Source organism: Oryzias latipes, chromosome 10 (genome assembly GCF_053564925.1).
Source record: "Oryzias latipes strain Hd-rR chromosome 10, Olatipes_Hd-rR_3.1".
In the NCBI taxonomy this organism is placed as follows: domain Eukaryota; kingdom Metazoa; phylum Chordata; class Actinopteri; order Beloniformes; family Adrianichthyidae; genus Oryzias; species Oryzias latipes.
Window position 1 is genome coordinate 8,314,397 of NC_136246.1, and position 23,413 is coordinate 8,337,809.

At 45.4% G+C, this 23,413-nt stretch overlaps 1 protein-coding gene across 1 annotated transcript; it reads right to left on the minus strand.

Moving 5' to 3' along the window:
- Positions 1 to 1,781: 1,781 nt before the first annotated feature.
- klhl3 (kelch-like family member 3) lies at positions 1,782 to 23,359 on the minus strand. Its single transcript, XM_023958958.2, has 16 exons — positions 23,320 to 23,359; positions 22,500 to 22,585; positions 20,093 to 20,227; positions 19,615 to 19,721; positions 19,419 to 19,540; positions 16,959 to 17,121; positions 16,766 to 16,875; positions 10,782 to 10,898; positions 8,702 to 8,851; positions 8,500 to 8,617; positions 8,194 to 8,391; positions 6,393 to 6,494; positions 6,188 to 6,316; positions 2,887 to 3,027; positions 2,654 to 2,797; positions 1,782 to 2,582 (listed from the first exon to the last, which is right to left on the minus strand). Exons 1-16 carry the CDS (start codon positions 23,320 to 23,322, stop codon positions 2,554 to 2,556), a joined length of 1,854 nt encoding a protein of 617 aa, XP_023814726.2. The 5' UTR covers positions 23,323 to 23,359; the 3' UTR covers positions 1,782 to 2,553.
- Positions 23,360 to 23,413: the final 54 nt, after the last annotated feature.

Here is a 23,413-nt window from a genome sequence, read left to right on the forward strand (position 1 = left end):
ACGTCATTTCTGAAGGGCTTTTTCTGCAACTCTCACCTGTTTTTTTCCAGCTTCTATCAAAAGTGTTTTTTTTAGGTTGCCGTGGAAAGAAACTCGCCGTCCGTCCGCAGCAGAAATCCTTCATGTTTGTGGCTTTTTTTTTGTTTAGTAGTGACAATAAATGTGTGTCTTTGGACAGAATCGGAGAACTGAGTGGACCTGGTTTGTCATGGAGATGGAGAGATTTCTCTTTTCATTCAAAAACTGAAGAAAAACTTTGAGAAAATCGATGCTCTCCATTACGTCTTCAGTCTCTAAAGTTTCTTTTTTTTTTTTTAAATAGGAAACTTGTCTTTGTGTGACCTCTTCGCCTGTCCATGGATAACATGAAATCTTTCCACCTTTATCATGGTAGGGAGAACACGTCACTGTAAGGGTGGGGTCATCTAAGATAGCACAAGGGCTAGTGGGTCTAGATGACCCAACTCCCAATGACAAGGTGCCTAGGATAGCACAAGGGTTAAGTCAGGTCAGATGTAAATAAAGTTTGTTGAAAAGGAAAAGAAAAAAAAGTGGAAGAAGTCCTGAAGGATCATTTGAATAAACCAGACTCTTATTTTGAAAGGCACACTTACACTAATTAGTTTTACATTTTTTCTCCAAAGTAAAGGGGAAAAAAGAAAAACTTCATAGTGACGAAAGTTTGCTTCAGGTGGGCCTTTTTAGAGCCAAGAAGCCAAAAAGCGCCACCTTGAGGCGGATTTCTCACAGTGCGGTCAGAACGTTTCTGCATATTTACAGTTTTCATGATTGTTAGGACACTTTTCTTGAAAGCGGCTCTCCTTTTCTCTAACCCTTGTGCTATCCTAGGCACGTTAACATTGGGAGTTGGGTCATCTAGACCCACTAGACAGTGCGCTGAACCTTTTTTCTTCAATGATTTGTGATCTTCACTGGTGTCCATGGATTACATGAAATCTTTCCACCTTTATCCACCTTTGTCATGGTTGGGATAACACGTTAATGGAAGGGGGGGTCATCTAAGACAGCACAAGGGTTAAAACAGAACATTTTGAAACTGTCATTTCAAACTTTGTGGCTTTTGTTCTCATTTTTGTGATAATTACACCAACGGGTTGATGTCCATCGGCGTAGAACGCTAATTTAGAGAAATGCTGCATTCGTGTGTTGTTGGAAAGATCAGAAAAATGACTGTCCGACATGCGAATGTCAGACAAACTGTTCCTCTTCCAACAACATCTGAATGCAGAACTCTCTGAAAGGTCACCAAAGTTATTTGTAGAGCACCAGAATAACAGGGAAAATAAAACAAGAATGATCAATATCATTTATCTGAATTTGGCGAGACTCAGACAAGTTTGCTCTACGCACATTAGGAGGCGTAAACTGAAGGTTTATCACCTGACCTCAACAACAAGAATGGAGGAAGATCCCTCCAACAAGAACTGAGAGACTACAAACAGCTGAGACACCTGGGTAATCTCTCTGCAGGGGGCTAACGTCCTGCACACGCCCTTATTTTGAAAGGGTAAATAATGGAAATAACAGATCTGTAATCTGATGCCTTTAGAAGATGTTTCCTTGGCTTCTTGATGCACAATATCATCACTTTCTTACCTGGGGGGCCCAAACCTTCAGAGGTTTTCATCTGCATTATGGTTTTTCTTCATCACTGAAACAAACTCAGATTCTCCTCGATGTTTGGAGTCACATTCAGAGAAATTCTGGGCTCAATTTTTGTGTAAAAGATCAAAAAAAGGCTTTGAAGTCACCAGACGGAATAAAAAATAATAAAGACTTTCTTTATATGAACAGATACATAGATTCGGTTTAGCAGAAACAATAAATACAAGCCAGAGTCTTTGCCAACTTTACAGCTGATCCTGTACAGTGCAAAAAAACAAAAACAAACGGCGACTCAGCAATAAAAGCATCTTCAGTTGTGGCCTTTAGGGTCAGAACTGACAGCAGGTCAGTGGCTCAGACAGTCAGGAGCTGCGGCGGTCAGTGCAGATCAAGCTTCAGCCGTCTGTCAGAGCCCATCTAGTCCCCGCTCACCACGGGAACATTCAATGCTCACACGTCCTCCAGGTCCAGACGCTGCATTTGGAGCAAACACAAACCCAACTTCCATGATCGAGCTGAGTGATGAGTTGGCATTTTGGACACAGGCTGCAAAAATGCTCCTGTGACGGCCAATCACAAGCCAGCGCTGCAAAGTGTGGCTGTCATTGGCCGGACGTTCTCCTGAGCCGTGGGTGCGAGCGCTCGGTTGCTGTGCGTGGTCATGATTGATGATTCGGGCGCCTCCGCTGACGCTGGTTCTTCCCACACAGGAGCTCCGCCTGACACCCACCTTCCAGGCCGGCTGGTCATGGCATTTGCCGTAACCCTCGAGTCCTGCGGCTGCTGCGGCTGCCGCTGATCCACAGCAACCTCCTCAGAAGTCACGCTGCTGAAATGAAAGCCGACCTAAACCTCAGCTGCGGCTCCGATCCAGGAGTTCTGAGCTCCGGTCAGACGTCTGAAGGGTGGGTGCAGGCGCCGCTGGGGTCAGAGCGGCTTGTCGATGACCGCCACCCCTGCAGGAGGGAGGGGCAGAGGGGTGAGCACAGGTTAGATGCCCCTCTTGGTGTCGTGAAGCCTGGCTCACCTGCATAACTGCGGCCGTTGCTCATGTTGGTGGGAATGAGGCTCCACTTATCCGTGGCGGGATTATAAAACTCCACAGAGGAGAGGTTACAGGAGCCGTCGTCTCCTCCAATCACGTACAGAAGTCCGTTAACGGCGCACACACCTGAGGATCAAAGCAGGCTGGAAATCAAACGTGCGTTTCCTCAACACGCCGCAGGGGGTGGCCGTGAATCCCAGAGGCCGTCCTCTCACCTGCGTTTCGACGACACATGTTCATGTCGCAGACCAGTCTCCAGGTGTTGGCCTGTGGGTCGAACACTTCCACGCTCTTCCTCACCAGAGGGCCGTCGTGTCCTCCTGCTGCGTACAGCAGGCCGCCCAGCACGCCAACGCCTGCAGGGGAAACGCCACAACCGTCCTCAGACGGGCCCGAGCCCAAAGAACCCCTGCTGACCTCAGCGCTCAGCAACACTGACATCTGCAGTTTGAGTTCAGAACATTGCATTCCATGGAAAAACAAAAACAAAAGATAAATTCCTGTTTTTTGGGGTTTTTGATCAGCTCACGTAAAACTAAGGCTACGTTCACACTGCAGGGCTTAATGCTCAATTCAGATTTTTTGAAAAAATCTGATTTTTTTTGCAAGGCCGTTCACATTTCCAATTAAATGTGAACTTTTGTGATCTCCTGTGTGACCGTGAAATGACCCAGAAGTGACCCGCATGCGCAGAAGAGTATTTAACGGTGAACGACGTCACGCGTTGTTTGTGGAAGTAGCTAACGTTAGCAATGGATGTCAACAACAGTGTTGTCAACAGCGGAGCTCTTTTTGCATTATTACATTTATTTTATTAATTATCTGGGGGAAGTGAACTCCGGAGGAGGATCCGCCTTCGGTCCCCCACGCTTTTTTTGACCACGGTCGGAAAGGGGGAAAAAAAAGTAATTGTGGAAAAGGTTCAACACCACGCTTGGCCATTTCACTGGAAATGTTTTCAAAAACCGCCCGGCTGTGATAAGATCGATTGAGTTTGGCCTGAATAGAGCTGTCACCCCAAATATGAATCCAATCGGTGACCTCACTTCCCTTCCACTGACTGGTCTCAGCAGCATCGTCCCCCATGGTTGATGATTATGTTCTCGTCCCGCTTACTTCAACTTCAGAATGATGACCTTTGTAGCGTGTCGATGACGTATGGGTCGGATTCATGCGGCCTGGCCCTTCAGAGGGCGGTCGCATTTCAAAAGATCGGATACGTATCGAATTCAGGACCACATACCCAAGTGGCCTGGGTCACATTTGAAAAGATCGGATCTGGGTCGTTCAGACTGTCATGAAAAGATCAGATACAGGCCGCATAGGGGCAAAAAATCAGAATTGGGTCGTTCAGCCTGCAGTGGGAACGTAGCCTTACACCAACATTCTGCTTTTGGAAGACTCACTTTTCCTTTGTGGATCATAAAATACTTTGACACAAACTGAAGTTTTATATGAATGCATGCTGCACACGTGTCCACCTCCTGTCCACTAGAGGGAGCTGTCAACACGTCAAAATGTTAGCAACAGTTGCCCTCCAACCTCTTCCAGGCCACAGACTGCCTTCATGTCAGACAGCATTTTCATGAACCGCTCACGCCGGGCTGAAGTTGGCAATTTTCTTTCCTTATTTATTTTTTACCTTAACTTTTGAGGGTAAAGTTCATCTTCATCCTCTGTAAAAAATCTGCAGCTGCTTTAAACTTTATTTATACTCTAGATCAAAGAATATAACACTTTTGCATATTGATCATCTGCTTTAAAACAACTTAGTGGAGACAAATAACAGAAAGCTGCATAATATAAAATATTTTCATGAATAAAAATGTATAAATTAAACATTAAAAGCTTAATTTAACATTTAACTTTTAAAGTGGAAGCTTAAAGGAAAACACCAACTTCAGCCTCGTCTGACTTTAAGGATTTTCTAGATATCATCATTAACATGAATTTGAAGTTTGAACAACTTTATTAGCAGCATCCTCATAGCATTAGACAGCCGGATGCTGAATATTCTGCATTATTATTATGGTCTGTGGGAAAAACTGTCACAATAATCCACATTTGGAGTCAAGGTTTTTGGCTGTTAGGCCGCCTTTACACTGCATGGTTCAAGTGACCCAATTCCGATTTTTTCCTCTCATGTGGCACAGATCGGATATGACCGGTGAATGTGTAAGCAGGACAAAAGCGCATGGATTCCGATTTTCTCAGATCGGATACAGCCCTCATTCATATGTGGAAATAAATCGGAAACGAATCGGATACGTGCATTTGCGTGTGCCATGTAAGCAGACAAATCGGATATTCGCCAGTAAATGCGAGTCGTACGTCAGTGACGTCAACTCAGGACACCACCAACTGAGATCACATGACTTATTAAAGTGCTTTTGTGCGCTGATTTTGCTGTCAGTGTGTTACCTTTCAGCCTCAGGCTTCAGACCGTAGTCGGAAACCGCTGTTATTTAATGAAGCGGGACACCGTTGCTCTGGAACAGGCTAGAAGCCGTTTAATTCTTTGCTTGTGTTGCGGAGTGGGGGTGTGTATGATGGGGACCGCACATGCTGAGTGTGTGTGTGTGTGTGTAAGGAGAGGAGAGGGGGTGTGAGCGTGGAGCGGGGGAGTGTCGGAGAACCGTAAATTAAAAATAAGGTGTCTCCCCCAAAAGTTTTGGAGTCTTTCTTAACCCACTCTGGAGGCTGAGGGTTCAGAACGGGAAAGTGAACCCCAAAGGAGAATCCGCTTTCGGCCCTGGAGGAAATCTCCCGTGTGTTTCTGACCATGGTCGGAAAAAGAGAAGTCATCGCTCAGGAAAGGTTCAACACTTGGATCAAACCGTTAGTACAGCACGTCTGCAAACACTTCCTCATTCAAAACTCAGAGAGCACATAAGACGGCCGAGTAGCCCTCCTTTTTCCTCTCCCCTCAGCAGCGCCCAAGGCAACGCCTCCTTCGTTGCTGCGTTGCCTCCATGACAACCGCAGTCACAAAAGTCCGAAAGAGGTCCGCGGAAGACGGAAATGCTGCTACGTAGTCCTCAGAACATCTACGTTTGATAGTTTCAGCATTGTATAGTGTAAATGCAAAAATCAGATACGGGTCACTTTTAAAAGATGATGTAAGCGGGTCATCAAAAAAATCGGATATAGTCAGAAAATCAGATATGGGCATCAAGACCTGCAGTGTAAATGCAGCTTAAGATGCCGCTTTCTTTTTTTCTGTTTCCTTACTGACTCTGTTCTGCTAAAAGAAACTTTCCAAATGTGTTTGTTTTTGTTAACTTTGCTAGCTAGGCGGTGTCAATTTAGCGGTCTTTAAAAAAAAAAAACTAGTGGTTGGATTTCTAACACGTCACCGAGTGTCGACATGTGTCAAGAATGAGTCGGATGTGGTGAAGAGAATCCAGTAGATTTCCAAAATAAAAACTGTAGGTAATGTTTTTTATCCCTGTGGTCTGGTACCAACTGTCCCACGGACCGGTACCGGCCTTTGGGGCCCATTCACATTACAAGTACCTGCTCCACTTCTCCGTGTGCTCATGTCAGCCACGTAGCACCACTGATCAGAGACCGGGTCGTACTCCTCCATGGTACTGAGACACTGACGGGACGCTCCATCGTACCCCCCCACTGCATACAGCTTACCTACACACACACAAACACACACGTGAAGGAGGGATTTGGCTCATCTAGACACTCGTCACTCAGCTGATGTGCTCACCATCAACCACCCCCACGCCCACACTGCTGCGCCGCGTGTTCATGGGCGCCACATACAGCCACTCGTTGGTTTTCTGGTTGTACACCTCCACAGTCGACAGACCTGGAAGATGAAAACAGGGAATGATGAAGACGGAGGCGGTGCTTGTGGATTCAGAGTCTCAGGAGGAAACCCCCACGTTAATGGCCGACGAAGTGTGCATTATCACTTTTTAATGCATGCCGTGGAAGCCTGAACCGTCCGACGCCAAGCGAAGTGGGTTAAGAAGTGATAATGGACACTTCGTCGGCCATGAACCCACCTATACCATGGTCACTTACAAAAGCAATAAATATTAACCAGTTTGTAGTCGTTAATTCTTGTTTTTTTCCAATTTGGATCGCTTTTCTCACAAAAAGCGGACTATTTGTTACGTGGTGCGGTACAACGCAGTTCCAGTTATTTTTTTTTCATATTTTCTTGTCCATCTTCATTTTTCATGATATTTTGTCGGTATCTCAAGTTACTTAAGTTATAAACTGACCAATCTGATGCCTCAATAAAAGTAGGTGGCCTCTTGTTGAACGTGAGAAACAATTTCGTGTAGGCAGCTTTCAAGTGGCAGGGGTGTGGACTTCCAACAAAGCTCACTCCTGATTGGTGAGAGGGGTTGCCATAGAAACGATAACTCAGACCGACCGCTAACTGACATCGTCTGGTTCCAACCATAGACTGTAAAAACGAAGTCTGTAAAGACGAGTCGTGGTGTGACGCCACCTTACCGCCGGCTCTCCTGAAATGAGGCCCAATCCCTCACCATTACTTCCTGATACGGGCGCCGTCATGATTGGTCAGAGTCGCTCTGAGTCATCGTTTCTCTGGCAATGGCGACAGTAGTTGCCATAGATACGATGACTCAGAGCGACTCGGACCAATCATTGTCGACTGTTTTCAACGTGGCGGCATCCGTATTACGAAATACATGGCAACTGAGTCGAATGGATTTGGTCGGAGCCAGAAGTAAGTAGTTTTGGATGGATGACGTCACACTGACCCAGTCCAGTCCTCTTATACAGTCTATGGATTTACCATGACGGCGTCTGTGTCCAGCTGAGGATTGAATGTCGGCTCTGCTGGCATCAACAGCAGCTCCTCCTGACCTCCATCCTGTTAGGAGCCGGAGGTTGAAGAGGTTTTAAACTAAATCCAAAACTACTACTTTCAACTACCGGAACTACTCGATTCTTTCAGGCAAGGAACACAATTCCAGCAGGTTCTAAAACGCACAGAAGTAAAGTGTAATCCATGTACGTCGGTAGATTCTGTCCCATCAGAATCCGTTAATTGCATAAACAGATGAAAGTTTAGGTTTTGCTGTCGCTGTTAAAGGGTTAAACCGAATTAAAAAGGTTTTGTGGGGGGGGGGTCTAACGTAGAGAAACCCCCAGAATGATGAGCTTGGCTCGGTTTACGATCCTTTTTTTTTCAGAAAACTATTATTTTATCTCATCTTCAAGCTAAAGGTTTCAGTTTTTATGTCTGGAATGAAGAGAAACCCAGCAGATCTAATAAGATCCCCTTAATCAATCCTGGAATACCCAGGTTCCACACTTCAAACACTGTCTGTACGTCGTATAGTCAGGGCATTTCTGAATTTCAGAGGACATAGTTGGGGCATAAAGTGGACTGAAGTTTTTACTCTTTTTGGGCAGCATTTACCGACAGCTCCTGGGACTTTGTGCTTCAGAAATAAATCCCTCATCAGGACCACAGAGCAGCTGCTGAAACGGCGTGTTTCTGTGTGAAGCGCTGGGATTGGTACCTATGCTCCCATTAAAGCCGCCCACGGCGTAGAGCAGATCCTGCAGCACGGCAGCTCCCAGCGTGCTACGGCGCTCCTGCATGCTCGCCACGGACTCCCACTGATCTTTGGCGCCGTCATACACGTCCACCGTGCGTTCTCGCAGCGAACTGTTGAAGCCCCCGACTGCGAACACGCGGCCTCCCATGGAAACCACGCCTAGAAAATGACGGAGGAAATCGGTTTTGAACCACCGTGAGCTTTCCTCGTCACCTCCTTCAAAGTTTGACCTTCTGATCCGGATTTTGGCGTCAGGAGGTAACTCACCCGCCCTGCAGCGTCTGGACGGCAGGTCGGCCACTTGGTACCAGCGATCCTCTTGGAAGTCGTAACACTCCACACTGCGGATGGCTTTGGGCGCCTGACCCCCCACCACGACCATCACCTGCAAGACGGGTCAACATGGAAGACTGAGGTCTGTGGCGCCAGCAGACACCCGTCCCGTGAGGGTTTTGGGGTTTTTTTGGACCTTGGGGTTGCTGACAGGTGTCCGCGGTCTGGTTCGGTCGGTCTTGATGAGGTGCCGCTGGTCAGCCGGCAGCAGGTGATACTTCATGGCTTCAATCAGGAAGTCTTTGCAGGTGTTGTTGTTCTTTATCAAGGCTTCCTCCTCAACAATCTGGAGACACAAATAAGTGAGCTACACCTGCTCCCATCAGGAGGGACTTTGTTTAAATTGAACCCTGTTGACAATGAATATATTAAACAAATATTTGTTTGAACTTTAAACCATTTAAAGTCCCCTTCCGATGAAAATCATGTTTTGGGAGTTTTTGACATGTACGCGTGGCATTTTTCTTATGAAACTAATGTAATAAAAAAAATCTTCTCATCTTTGTTTTTCTCCTTTTAAATCGCTGTCAAACTGTCCCAAAGATGCTCTTTTTGAATCAATGAGTCATAATGATGTCAAAGGGCCAAAGAGCATCAGAGAAGAGAAGATGGCGCCTTCCTGCATTCCCTGCATGTATTTTAAGGGCATCTAAGGTTGCATTTTGTTGTTGGCCTCATGTATTTAAATGAAACTTAAAGTTAAATTCCCATTAGCTGTCGCGCACATAGTTACTTGAAATGTATTCTCTGCATTTGATGCATCCTCTGGAGGAGCGGTGAGCTGCAGAAACAGCTGCGCTCAGGAATCATCTGGGGCCTCATTTATAAACGTTGCGTACGCACCAAAGAAGGCGTACGCCACTCTCTACGCAATAATTGAGATTTATAAAAAGCAAACTTGACGGGATAATGTGCGGTCCTTCACGCAAGCTCTGACCCAGGCGTACGCACAAAAACGGGTGAAATGATCTTGCGCTCTTAGAAGATGTGGCAAATGGAAGAATTCGGAGTGAACGCATCTTTAGACAGCAAGAAGACTTGCTGGCAAACAAGGACGAGTGGCTTATGAGCCGGTTCAGACTTCCTCGAGCCGTCCTGTTGGACCTCTGCGGGCTTTTTATTCCGGCCACGGTCCGAGGTTGTGAGGCTACAGCATTTACGGCGTCCGCCACCGTTTGCCACTCAAGTGCCTTTTTGGCATTAGTAATGCCCACACTGTGCCCTCCAAACAATATTCTTCTCCTCTTTTCCACCTCGCCAACGATAACTTCTACTTCACATTGAGTGAAGTTACGTTTTTTTCATTTCCTCTCTGTGTGTGCCATGGTTTCTCAATCAATGAATATTAATTTGTGGGCGTTTCACGGACTATTTATGGGCAACTATGGGCGTGTCATGAAGCCGCAAAAGCTGCGCTGCATTTAGAATTGATTGTGATTTATTAAGGAATAAATCCGTAGGATGTGCGTGCGCACGGTTTTATAAATCAGAATATTTCTGTGCGTACGCACATCCTATGTTTCATCCGTACGCCACTTCTGACGCAAATCCTACGCAAAGTTTTATAAATGAGGCCCCTGGTGTTCTAAACCTAACCTGTAATGCTAAACTTAACCCTTCCTTCCTCTGGGTCCATGAAGCCAAGAAAAACCTTCAGCTCTGACCACACGTATTTCAAAAGTTACGTGTGAACAGGGATTTTCTTTCTGGCATTTCATTTTATTTGCTGTGTGAGGGAATTCAACAATCTGCATGTGCTAGCATCACATCATAATGAGGAAATAGAACACTTTATGTTCTTAATTTGTTACTTATTTTTTGTCCTCAAAAAGTATCGATAAGAGTATCGTTAAAATACCGGATCGATAAGCAGTATTGATAAGAGTAGTAGTACAGTTCAAACCTTAACGATACCCATCCCTACTAAAGAGAAACTTTGGAGAATAGAGACTGTCAGTCGCTGTTGTTTGTTGGGAATGTTTTTTTTTTAACATCATAGGGGGACTTTAAAAAACAAACACTACTCACTTTATGAAAAATCTGAAACTTTAAACTTTAAGTGTTGTTTCATAAAGCTTTACAAACCCTGAGAGTAAAAAAAAACCTTCCTAAAAGCCTGTAACCGAGGAGAAAAAGAAACTTCTAATAGCGGTACGGTAAAGGAATAGAGCTTCACAGACATGATGATCGTCTGACAGGAACAAGGGTTTTTTTACCTGAACCAGGTAATCTCTGGACAGCAGAGGAAGTCTGACGTGCTCCATTAGTGTGGGCATGAACTGCAGGCGGTCCAGTTTGTTGTGTTTGATCCAGGTTATCATGGCCTCAAATACCTACAGGGGGAGAACATATCTGCTAAGATGAAGAACATCTACAGATGTTCGCCCTTTAACACTGGAGACGTCACTGGCGACACCTGAATAATACACACTCTTTGACACACGGTGACTCCGACCGCTCATGCCATCAACCGGATGCTGACGCAGAGAAAAGAGGCTTTGAGTGTCGGCTTTGCACTGATATGCAACAGATTACGGTCTTGGAGAGGATTCGACTTTCTGGAACAGCATAGCTATTCAAATAGGAGGACGTACACGTTTGAATAAAACCGTTGGAAGTGTGGCTTCAGAAATCTCAAATGCTTGATCACATGTGAATCAGAACATTGTTTATACTGATTTTAAATCATTCTATTTGGTTTAGGTTTATGCTGCATTTCTATTTGGATTTTGTCTTCTGCCTCTGTTTTAAATTCTTATCTATGGTTTCTTCTTCCTCCTGCAGATGGAAATTAGCCTGTGGCTAAAATCTGACATACCGTATTTTCCGGACTATAAACCGCTACTTTTGTCACCAACCTTTGACCCTGCGGCTTATTCAGTGATGCGGCTAATTAATGCTTTGATTTAACGGCCGCCAGGAGCGCTCCGGCAGCCTCAGAGGGGAGACTCTCTGTATAATTCTTTGTCCAGCAACAAGCGCGATAGCTTTGACACACACTCAAGCAGCCAAACAGCATGGACCTCACTTCAGCTCTTTAGTCATGGTGCAATAAAAGAAACACCCATGCTCAGCCGCATCCCACAATCCTTTGGTGCCATTAGACCCAACGTGCACGTGACCGCCACTACAATATGACGCAGCTTTCAAGTTAAAAGAAATCGTTAAAAGCAGGGTGAAATAATCCACCATCACCAACGGCTTTGGAAAAGCCGGTCTGCTGCGTGACAGAAGTTTCCTTCACTGTTGTGGAAGGAAACTTCTGGCACGCGCAGCTCAGGGCCCCATAGAGCACGCATAGGCGCGTGCTGCACGCACTTATAAGTCACTGCTGCTCTCTTCTACTGGTGTGTTTTTTCATCCAGCCCTGTTATTTCCACATTGCTGCCATGTTACAGGCGGAAGGAGGGGAGAGCTGCTCTCGCGTTCGGCTGCAGCTCCATGCTCCTTCTTAACCGCGTTTCAGCACATTTACATCCTCAATCTACAACACAGTAGCCGCGTTTACATGGACAAAAGTAATCGGAATGAACGCCTGATCGGAAAGAACATGCGTCATGTAAACGCGCCGTTCGGAATATTCTGCCCCGATCAGACTCGTTCGGATCAAAATTTCTTTCCGATCGAGATAGGTGCGTTATACCGATCGTTTATCCGATCGTGGAGCATGTAAACGGTCATTCTGATCGTGTGTCACTTCTGCTCTGGTTTACGTCACGCATAGACGGTGTTTCGCTGAGATAAAGCTTTGGAGCTCATAAGGGACCGACCAGCTGCTCTGCAGACGCCCCGTGAAAAGCGCCGCTCCGCTCTCGCCCCGCTGGCTCTCCCCTCTCTTTCACCCCTCACGAGGGAGATGCGGGGCAGGAGCACTTCGTGCCCCCCGACGCTCACTCGGTCCACTGGCACCCGAGTGAACAGAGGAGCCGGATTAATAACTTCGTGTCTGAGGGGAGGAGGATGCTTGTTCGGTGTGCGTGTTTTTTGTTTGTTTTGTTATGTGTGGGAGAATTCAGACTGCGAGCCGTCCCGCCGCTCTGGGTTAGCGGCTGCAGGACTCGGGAGAGCCGCCAGCTCACGCAGCGAGTTTGGGGAAGCAGAAGTAAATGTCGCTCAGTCCTTTTCAACACTACTGCGCATGCCCAAATGATTCATTCCGACCGAAAGTGAGAGCCATCGGAAAAAGGTTTTCTGATCCCATGTGCAGGGGTGAATTTTAACCCGACCATTGATCCGATCAAGATATTCTTCCCATGTAACCGTGGCTAGTGTGGCGAACTGGGGGTTAGCCCCGCCTTAAACCCCTAAGACTCATGGGAAGTGGAGAATCTGAGTGTGAATTTTCACACCATAACTGAGGGAGCTGGGGGGTTGCAAGCCAGTAACTTCTGTGCCGGTCCCAAGCCCGGATAAATAGAGAGGGTTGCGTCAGGAAGGGCATCCGGCGTAAAAATTGCCAAAATAACCATGCGAATCATCCACAACACTTTAGACATACCGGATCGGTCGAGGCCCGGGTTAACAACGACCGCCACCGATGCTGTTAACCTACAGGGTGTCGGTGGAAATTTGACTACTGTTGGTGGAAGAAAGAGGGGAGGCAGAAGGGTCCGTGGCCAGAGAGAGAAGGGAAAAGGCAGGAACATAGGTTTGAGAATAGGGACTCTTAACGTTGGCACAATGACAGGGAAAGGCAGAGAGCTGGCAGACATGATGGAGAGAAGGAAGGTAGATGTACTGTGTGTGCAGGAGACAAGGTGGAAGGGCAGCAAGGCACGTAGTATTGGAGGAGGATACAAACTGTTCTATCATGGTGTTGATAGGAAGAGAAACGGGGTAGGAGTGATTCTGAAGGGGGAGTTTGTAAACAGTGTTCTAGAAGTGAAAAGAGTCTCAGACAGGATGATGAGCTTAAAGTTAGAAATCGAAGGGGTGATGGTGAATGTAGTCAGTGGGTATGCGCCACAGGTTGGCTGTGAGTTAGAAGTGAAGGAGAGATTCTGGAGTGAGTTGGATGAGGTCATAGAGAGTTTTCCCAGAGGAGAGAGAGTTGTTATTGGAGCAGACTTTAATGGGCATGTTGGTGAGGGCAACAGAGGTGATGAGGAGGTGATGGGCAGGTTTGGTGTGAAGGAAAGGAATCTGGAGGGACAGATGGTGGTGGACTTTGCGAAGAGGATGGAAATGGCTGTAGTCAACACTTACTTCCAGAAGAGAGAGGAACATAGAGTGACATACAGAAGTGGAGGTAGGAGTACTCAGGTGGACTACATCCTATGTAGACGAGGTCATTTGAGAGAGGTTAATGACTGCAAAGTGGTGGTAGGAGAGAGTGTAGCCAGACAGCACCGCATGGTGGTGTGTAAAATGACTCTGGAGGTCAGGAAGAAGAAGAGAGGGAAAACAGAAAAGAAGACCAAGTGGTGGAAGCTACAGAATGAAGAAACTTGTGAGGAATTTAGGCAGAAGTTGAGGCAGGTCCTGGGTGGTCAGGATGAGCTTCCAGAGGACTGGGAAACTACAGCAGAGATTATCAGGGAAACAGGTAGGAAGGTGCTAGGTGTGTCATCTGGAAAGAGGAAAGACGGTAAAGACACTTGGTGGTGGAATGAGGAAGTACAGGAATGCGTCCAGAGGAAGAGGTTGGCTAAAAGGAAGTGGGATGTAGAAAGGACTGAGGAAGGTAGACAGGAGTACAAGGAAGCGCAGCGTAGAGTGAAGAGAGAGGTGGCAAAGGCCAAACAGAAAGCTTACGATGAGCTATATGACAGGTTAGACACAAAGGAAGGAGAAAAGGACTTGTACAGGCTAGCCAGACAGAGAGACAGAGATGGGAAGGACGTGCAACAGATAAGGGTGATTAAGGACAGAGATGGAAAGGTGCTAACAACCCAAGAGAGTGTACAGAAAAGATGGAAGGAGTATTTTGAGGAGCTGATGAACGAGGAAAATGACAGGGAAAGAAGGGAGGAAGATGTGGTTGTTGTGGAGCAGGAAGTAGCAGAGATTGGAAAGGATGAGGTTAGGAAGGCTCTGAAAAGGATGAAGAGCGGAAAGGCCGTTGGTCCTGATGACCTACCTGTGGAGGTATGGAAGTGCCTAGGAGAGACAGCAGTGGAATTTCTAACAAGGTTGTTCAATAGGATTTTAGAGAGTGAGAAGATGCCTGAGGAATGGAGGAGAAGCGTTCTGGTCCCGATCTTTAAGAACAAGGGTGACATGCAGAACTGCAGCAACTATAGAGGAATAAAGTTGATGAGCCACACAATGAAGCTGTGGGAAAGAGTAGTGGAAGCCAGGCTTAGGAAGAAGGTGGAGATCTGTGAGCAGCAGTATGGTTTCATGCCCCGTAAGAGCACCACTGATGCCATTTTTGCTTTGAGGATGTTGATGGAAAAGTACAGAGAAGGTCAGAAGGAGCTGCATTGTGTGTTCGTAGATTTAGAGAAGGCGTATGACAGGGTGCCGAGGGAGGAGCTGTGGTACTGTATGAGGTCGTCTGGAGTGGCAGAGAAGTATGTCAGAGTAGTTCAGGACATGTATGAGAGAAGTATGACGGTGGTGAGATGTGCTGTAGGTCAGACAGAGGAGTTCAAGGTGGAGGTGGGACTACACCAAGGATCAGCTTTGAGTCCTTTTTTGTTTGCTATGCTGATGGACAGGCTGACAGACGAGGTAAGACAGGAATCTCCCTGGACAATGATGTTTGCGGATGACATTGTAATTTGCAGTGAGAGTAGAGAGCAGGTGGAGGAACAGCTAGAGAGGTGGAGGTTTGCTCTGGAAAGAAGAGGTATGAAGGTCAGTCGTAGTAAGACAGAATACATGTGTCTGAACGAGAGGGATCAAGGTAGAAGCGTTAGGTTACAGGGGACTGAGGTGAAGAAGGTGCAGGAGTTTAAGTACTTGGGGTCAACAGTTCAGTGTGATGGGGATTGTGGAAAAGAGGTGAAGAGGCGAGTGCAGGCAGGTTGGAGCGGTTGGAGGAAAGTGTCAGGAGTGTTGTGTGACAGAAGAGTGTCAGCAAGACTCAAAGGAAAGGTGTACAAGACAGTGGTGAGACCAGCTCTGCTCTATGGGTTAGAGACGGTAGCAGTGAGACAGAGACAAGAGGCTGAGATGGAGGTAGCAGAGATGAAGATGTTGAGGTTCTCCTTAGGAGTGACCAGGTTAGACAGGATAAGGAACGAGTACATCAGAGGGACGGCTCATGTTGCCTGTGTTAGCGACAAAGTCAGAGAAGCCAGACTGAGATGGTTTGGACATGTTCAGAGGAGGGATAGTGGATATATTGGTAGAAGGATGTTGGAGATGGAGCTGCCTGGCCGGAGGGCAAGAGGACGACCAAAGAGGAGATATTTGGATGTCTTAACAGAGGACATGAAGTTGGCTAATGTTAGGGTAGAAGATGTCCATGATAGAGTGAGGTGGAAAAGGATGATTCGCTGTGGCGACCCCTGATGGGAAAAGCCGAAAGAGAAAGAACTGAGGGAGCTGTGAGCTGAAGTGAGGTCCATGCTGTTTGGCAGATATGGGTGTGTTCAATTAAATAGGCTAAATTACTGGTTACTACTCTCTCTCTGAGGCTACTGTGGTCTCAGTTACGTAACACTTGAACTGCCAAAACATGCAGCTAGTATACAAGTGTGGCTTGTGTATGTAAAAAGTGGTTTCTCATTAAGGGTGCAGCTTGTAATCAGGTGCGCTCTATAGCCAGGCAATTACAGTATTTACATTGATTTTTAATGTTCATTAATATCCAATGTCCCTTTCTTAACAAATAGATTAAAATGAAACTAAAATTTAAAAATGACTACCGTAAGGGGTTGCACATCAGCTTCAGAATTCCTTTAATTGCTGTTGAGGAGTTCCTGTTGTCAAAAAGAATGTCAACACTGGAGCTAAAGCTCTGGTGTTTAGGGATTAAAGACGTGTTTCTTCCAGAACCAGATGAGGTTATGTTACTGTAGAGGAAAAAAAAATCCATGTGCCATCACAGACACTGTGATGTGGGATGAATTTCTCAACAATTTCCTCATCTTCAACCATAAATAGAGTCCCAGACACACATTTTTAGCCTGCTCTCTGTGTCTCCAGTGATAGCAAGATGACGCACAGCTGCTGACTGTCGTCCTGTAGAAACATCTGCTCTCATGTTTAGCCTCAGCTGTATTTGTTAGTGAGCACACTTTTTTCTGACCTTTTCCTCAGTGGAGACGGTGAGCTTGTCGCTGGAGATGAGGCTGCACACCTGCTGCAGGGACAGGCTCAGAAACTCCTCCCCCTGCACCACCTCACTGAAGTGCTGCTCTGAGGGACAAACGGCCAGCGTCACTCACTCAGCCTCCTCCAGACAGCGGTGAGGGTTGACGGAGGAGGAGCTCCCAGCTTACCAGCGTATGCGTCGGCCTGGCTGAGGAGCTGTGTGCACGTGTGCAGGTCAGCGAAGGCTCTGATGCCCAGACAGTTGCTGGGGTGAAGCTGCGCCTGCAGGAATTCACAGCAAACCTGCCGGACGTCCATCAGCTGGAGGAGGCTGGCAGCTGGAAGCAGCACCTGGAGGCAGAACGAGCAAAGACTTTCAATCGGTCTGCTTCGGTTCAGAGCTGTGCACGTGCGTGCAACCAGTGAAACCAAACCAAGCGCAACACGTCATCAACTAAACAAACATTTATTGTTTGCAGCCAATTAAGTTTGCGTGTTTAAACAGCAGCGGAATACATAATCAGAGCCAGAAACAAGCGTTTACGTCACAGTCCTTAAAAATCAAACCCTGTAGACACGCTGGACTGTGTCTGAAGGATCCCAGTGAATTCACCCCCTAAAAACACGGATCTGTGGGGCCAGACAGCATTTTTCTTCAGAATCACTGACTGTATAAGAGAACTGGATTGAGTGATCTCCCCCCCCCCCCCCCCCCACACACACACACACACACACATTCCAAACAGGAAGTGCCCACTGGTTCCAAGGAAACCAGACTCCCATAGTCTTCTGTAGAGAAATAGACCGCTGTTACTCAGTCATTGAATAACCATCCTCACTCTGATACGTTCTTGATAATCCTGATGATCTTTTTCTTCTGTAGTCAAAGTTATTCAAGTTTATAAACCGACCAATCAGATGCCTCAGTAAAAATAGGCGCTCTCACATTGAACGTTGGAAACGTTTAACAGATTTCGTGTCACCTGCTTTCAGGCAGCAGGGGTGTGGCCTTTGAGCAAGCTCACTCCTGATTGGTGAGAGTTGTTACCATAGAAACGACTACTCCCACTAAGACCAATCACTGCTTACTGCCAACTATGACCAAAAAAATTGTGACTGAACTAGCTTTATTTTGGTTGGAGCTGGAAGTAAGCCATTTTCTATGGATGACGTCACACCGACTCAGTCCAGTTCTCATTTACAGTCATGGATTTCTTCCCAGCAGGTGATCCAACTACTACCATTAGCGCCCCCGGTCTTCCGCCTGCAGCTGCTCTGCAGCCTGGGACCTCCTCAAAGGTGACATTAAACCAGCAGAAAAGCCCACACAAGAACACAAGGATCGGTCGGAATGCAAAGGCAACAATAAAAGCAGTCGAAATGTTGTGACACATGCGGGGAGGCCAATCAGCCAGGCTCCCTGCTAACAACGGCAGGATTTCCCGGCTCTTCCCACACACGTTTCCGGCTCTAATAATGGGAGGAAGTTTCCCGCCTGCAGCTGCACCGGGCTGAGCCTTGAGCTGAAGAGTTGAGGCATGGCTGGTGTGGCCTCCGTCACCTCATGTGCTAAACATCTGCTCCAACATCTGCAGACATTCAGACGTTCACATTTCAAAGCTTCAGCTGCTCCCGGTTGATGGTTACCAGACTTCTTCCGACCTCAGAGTCAATTTCTTTCAAAGACTAGACTGAGCTTTTAATAAAGTCGACTTCATCAGATGTTTTTTTAGGCTGAACATCATCAGAAATGAACAATTGTGGAAAACCTGTTTGTTTTTCCAAATGTAAATAAAGAAAAAATAACGGAAGGATTCAAGGAAAACTTCACCGGAAAAAGGGTAAAAGGGATCGTTTTTCATGCGATTTTTATTCTGATTAGTAATTCTGCTAAAGTTAAAGAAGAATAGATCTTCAGGGAAAAATCCAGAGTGAAGTGCTACTTTCAGATCATCAAACTAATTTACAATTAAGACAAAGATAACACAAGAAAACACAAAATACTTTATTTTAAAATAAAAAAAAACTCTAAACCTACCCAACTGAGTGCCAAACTCAAGAACTCAATCCCAAAGGAAGTGCCTGACAACGTCAATAAGAACCAAAAATATCCTCAAAATATCCTATCAGTCTGGTAAAAACACCAACAACCCAAACCTTCCCAAAAGACATGAAGACCCCACAACAGCCTCAGCTTAGGTCAGCGTCCATGACTACGCTACAAACCTGAAGCAAAGTGACCTCTATTGAAAAAAACAAGACAACCACAGCTGAGAAACGGATCATTGGCAGACGTTGAACTTTGAACCATAGACGTCTGCTGCTGCTTAAGAACCCGGACGACTTTCTGCTGTGGAAGGAACCATGATTTCTGCTGAAGGAGAAAATCCTCCGTCTGTAACTGACCTGACCCGAGGTCTGCTCATGTTTCAGCATTTCCTTAAAAAAGGTGGCTGAAGCCCGGAAAGAAAACTCCAATGTGACGGATGTGCAAAGATAGCTGAGTCAGAACGTCTGCTCATTGCTGGAAACAGATCAAAAACATCAACTGTGTTTCCCCAAAGGAGGTGGGAATAGCGTTTTTCCTCACAAACGTTCGTTTTTTATAAATTTTTACTGTGTTTGTTGAAACAAACGCTCAGCATTACCTGCACGTTGTCTTCGGAGACCTCGATTTCCGCCGTGTAAATGTAGTCCACCAGCTTCCTGAGTGTGTGTCCGTCCACCTCTCGGATCTCCACCTGATGGGCTCTGCTCTCACTCATGTCGCCTGCGTGCACACGCACACGATTAGCAGAGCTTCACAACACCAACGCACAACTCCACGCAGCCGCGCGCCAGCACCTGTGAACATGGCGCAGAAGTAGGGGCTGCAGGAGGCCAGGACCACCCTGTGAGCTGGCACTTCCACACTCCCAGCCACCAGCTGGACGTCACACAGCGTCTTTTTACTGAAGAAGCAGAACACCGGAAATTTATTGTGTTTACAGTCACATCTGCTGTTTGTTGGGCTGATTTGGAGCATCTATCAGGTTGAATGATGTAGAATGTCCTTTTTTATATTTGCTTCAAACTTACTATTTAATAAACATCCACTGAGTGCTTCTGTCAGCTGTAGAAGAGCAAAAGCTGCAGCAGAAACTAAAGTAATATGGCTGCACTGCATGAGTTTATTTGGACACTTTTGTCTTCTCTCTCTCAAAGTGACTCACGTGTGCGACACTTTTTAGCTTCCCTGCTGAAACCGTGTCTTCTAAAGCAAATCAGAGCTGACGCACGGCTTCACAGCCCATTTAAAGCCACAGGACAGACCCGCACGGACCTCCTGAGGTCGTTCATCAGCAGGAAAGCTCTCCTCATGTGCATGTGGTTGAAGGTCTGCGTCCCCCTCCTCCCCGTGTCCTCCTCTGAATCCGCGGTGCAGGTCGGACACGGTGAAGCCGGCATGCCCACCAAACTGGAAGATGTTCAAACCAGCGGAGATGGAAGAAGATCACCAAGTTACTGTTTGGATTCCTAAAAAGGTTTTAACACTTAAGCTAAAGTTGGAAAAACAATCTGAAGTTAAGTGTTGTTGGTGATGTCAGATTGTTTTATTTTACTTGATTTTTGTTTCCTGTGGGTATGTTTGGAATTTATTTTAAATAACTGGGTTTATTTCCTTCACAGTTCAGTTCATGGCGCAAAACAAAACTTAAAACTTCAGCAAAAACATTCATAATAAACACAATAACAACGCTTTTGTTGGTTTAGCTAGACATTCACAAATATAAAGGCACCGCAGGAAAAATACACTAAAAGTCACACAGCAAATGTGAGCACCTCAACTTTTTACAGCCTTCTCCATGTGGGTGGAGAGCTCCTACCCCCAGGTGAAGTTAAAGTATTTTGGGACTTTGCTCACAAGGGAGGGAAGGACGGGGGGTGAGATCAAAAGTCCATTAATGCTCCTACTCTCACCTATGGTCGTCAGATCTGGGTCATGAATGAAAGAGATCCCAGACACACCCAGCTGTGATGTGATGAGTTTTCTCCACAGGGTGGTGGGCCGCTCCTTCAGAAATACACGGAGGAGTTCAAACCAAAGCCCCTGATCCTCCACGTCCAGAGAAGCCAGCTGAGGAAGCTCAAGCATCTCTTCAGGACTCCTCCTTGGAGAAGTGTTCTGGACATGTCACTCCAGGAGGAGACCCCGGGATGCTCTGGGGGGGATTATGCCCGTCAGATGGCCTAGAAGCCCCTTAGGGCTCCCCGAGCAACCCTGGAGGGAGTTTCTATGGAGGAGGAGGTCAGACCTCCCTGTGACTGCTGCCCTGTGACCCGGCTATGGATGAGCAGCAGAATAATGGATAGAAGCTCAGCCTCTGAAGATCTGATCTGAGCCAGCACAGGTTGTTATAGAATATGTGGGGAAGTCAGATTACAATTTGTGGACAGAAATAATGGTAAACAAAGGAAATGGAGATGTTTAAAAAAAAAAGACACCTTAAATGCTCCGGTTGCAGTGTTAGGAGGAATGCATTACAAAAAGTAAAATATTACTGTAACAAATTACTTTTTGCTGTTACTGAATAGTGTAAACATTACTAGATATTTCTGAAAAATATATAACCTTATGTCCAGCAACATATCCATTACAACAGACTTACCACACAAATGTCACTGTTTAAATCAAGGGCTTCAAGGATAAAAAAATTCCAAGAAAACAAATGTTTTTTTGCTTGAGATAGATCGTTTTGAGGCTTTTGTTGTTGTTGTTGCTGCTTAAATTAACCTAATTTTTTGCGTTAATTTTAACCTACCATGTCTCAATCCCAAATGGTATTTTCCAATATCAATATAATCAATTTCATTTTGAAACAATGTTATAATGGTATAAATCGATTGGATTAACAACTTGCTTGGATCGTAATTTGATTAATTGTTACACCCCTACTTTCTACAGAGTAATACTGTGAGGCAAGAGATTCATTTAAACCTTAAGATTTGCCTATTGTCATTGTACAATGACATTGAAGTATTTCTTAATAATTACCTAAATAATCTATAATGTGATACAGTTTAGTCCATCTGTCCTATGACGGATTTCACAGATCTGTGGAGAAGAAAAGCCAACCAAGAACAGCTGAAACCTGTCATGTTTGCTTTAACATTGAGTTTCTTTTATTATGCGTGTGATAATAATATAACTAAAAGAAAAAAAAGGAGAAGGGTTATTATTATTTAAGACCCTGAAGTGAACTAAAAGTACAGCTAATTTTTCGATCTATCCACTGTGTGACTTCAACATTTTGGGCCAAAAAAGTCGATTATCAAACTGAATGCATGTTTGTATTTTAGCAGAGCTGTGCTTTTTCACTGATTAGCTTCTACTAGCGTCGCTAAATTTAACTTCTCTGCTAACACAATTGAAAGCTATCGTTAACTGCCATGAAGTTCGGCATAAAATAAACCAAAAAAAACAGTTCTGCTTTTATTCACGGTGAAATAACTCAGAAAGTTCAACGTGTTAGCTTAGGTGAGGAACTTCCCTTCAAACGGCATCACCTGAGCAAAGCTAGCTAATAACCGAGGCTAACCGGTCACCAGGGCTAGCTTAAGTCCCCGTCAAACCTGAGCGAACAAAAGGGTGGAATGTGCGGCCATGGGTTTCACAAACTACCGAGCAGATGTAGAAACAGCGTCAGACACCGTTTAGAAAAGTAATCTCTGCTGGTGAGACAACTCACCCCGACGACACAGCGTCCATCCTCCCGGAGTCAGACACCACAGCAGGCATGAGAGCAGCCAGGGCATCCACACAAAGATCGTGTATCTGGGCGATGGATCACAACGTCATGTATTATATTTAAATAGGGACCATGCAATAAAGTTGTGGACACATGCTTTCTTGCTTTTTTTTAAAGTAAAATGTGTTCTCTTTGCGTTTTTGGACTGATTAAAATATAAAATAGTTTAAAAAACATGAAGGTTTAATAAAATGTGTTATTTGGAATAAACAATCCAACATATTCTGTCATGGTGACATTTCATAATTGTTTGCATATTTTCCGGTCCTTTGATTATAAAAATGACTGGAGCGCAGGTCACGGCTTTTCTTCACCGTCATGTGAACAAACACTCTTCTACATTAAAGGTTTTTTTTTTTTTTTTAAAGAAAGTGCTTCTACTTTGAAAGAATAAAATATGTAAATGATAAAAAATATATATAAGAAAAATACTGAGCCGTTTTTGTTACCGGAAGTGGAATCATCTTCAATTGTCTCTAATCCCTGATTTCCTCCCCAAAAAACTCCCAAACATTGACAAGTCATTTGTGGTTTTAAATATTTGGCTTCAGAGAAGTCAATCTTTTATGCTACGAAAAACAGTAGTGGGTGTAGTTGGTTCTGTAAAAAAATTATTTAACTACGAGGCCAAAAACACCATTTTAAATCCTTGAAGTGTTAACAGGTTACCTATGAAAAGATAAACATGTTTCATCTTAGAAAAGCTATTAGAAAATTTTGCAAAAATAGTGCACTAGAAACTTTAATATCCTGTCCATACCATGTTTAAATCTTTGTTTAGAAGAGGCCTACCCCAAACATGTACAGTTCAATTTACCCATAAGGCATCTCGACATAAAATGGCGGATGGAGGC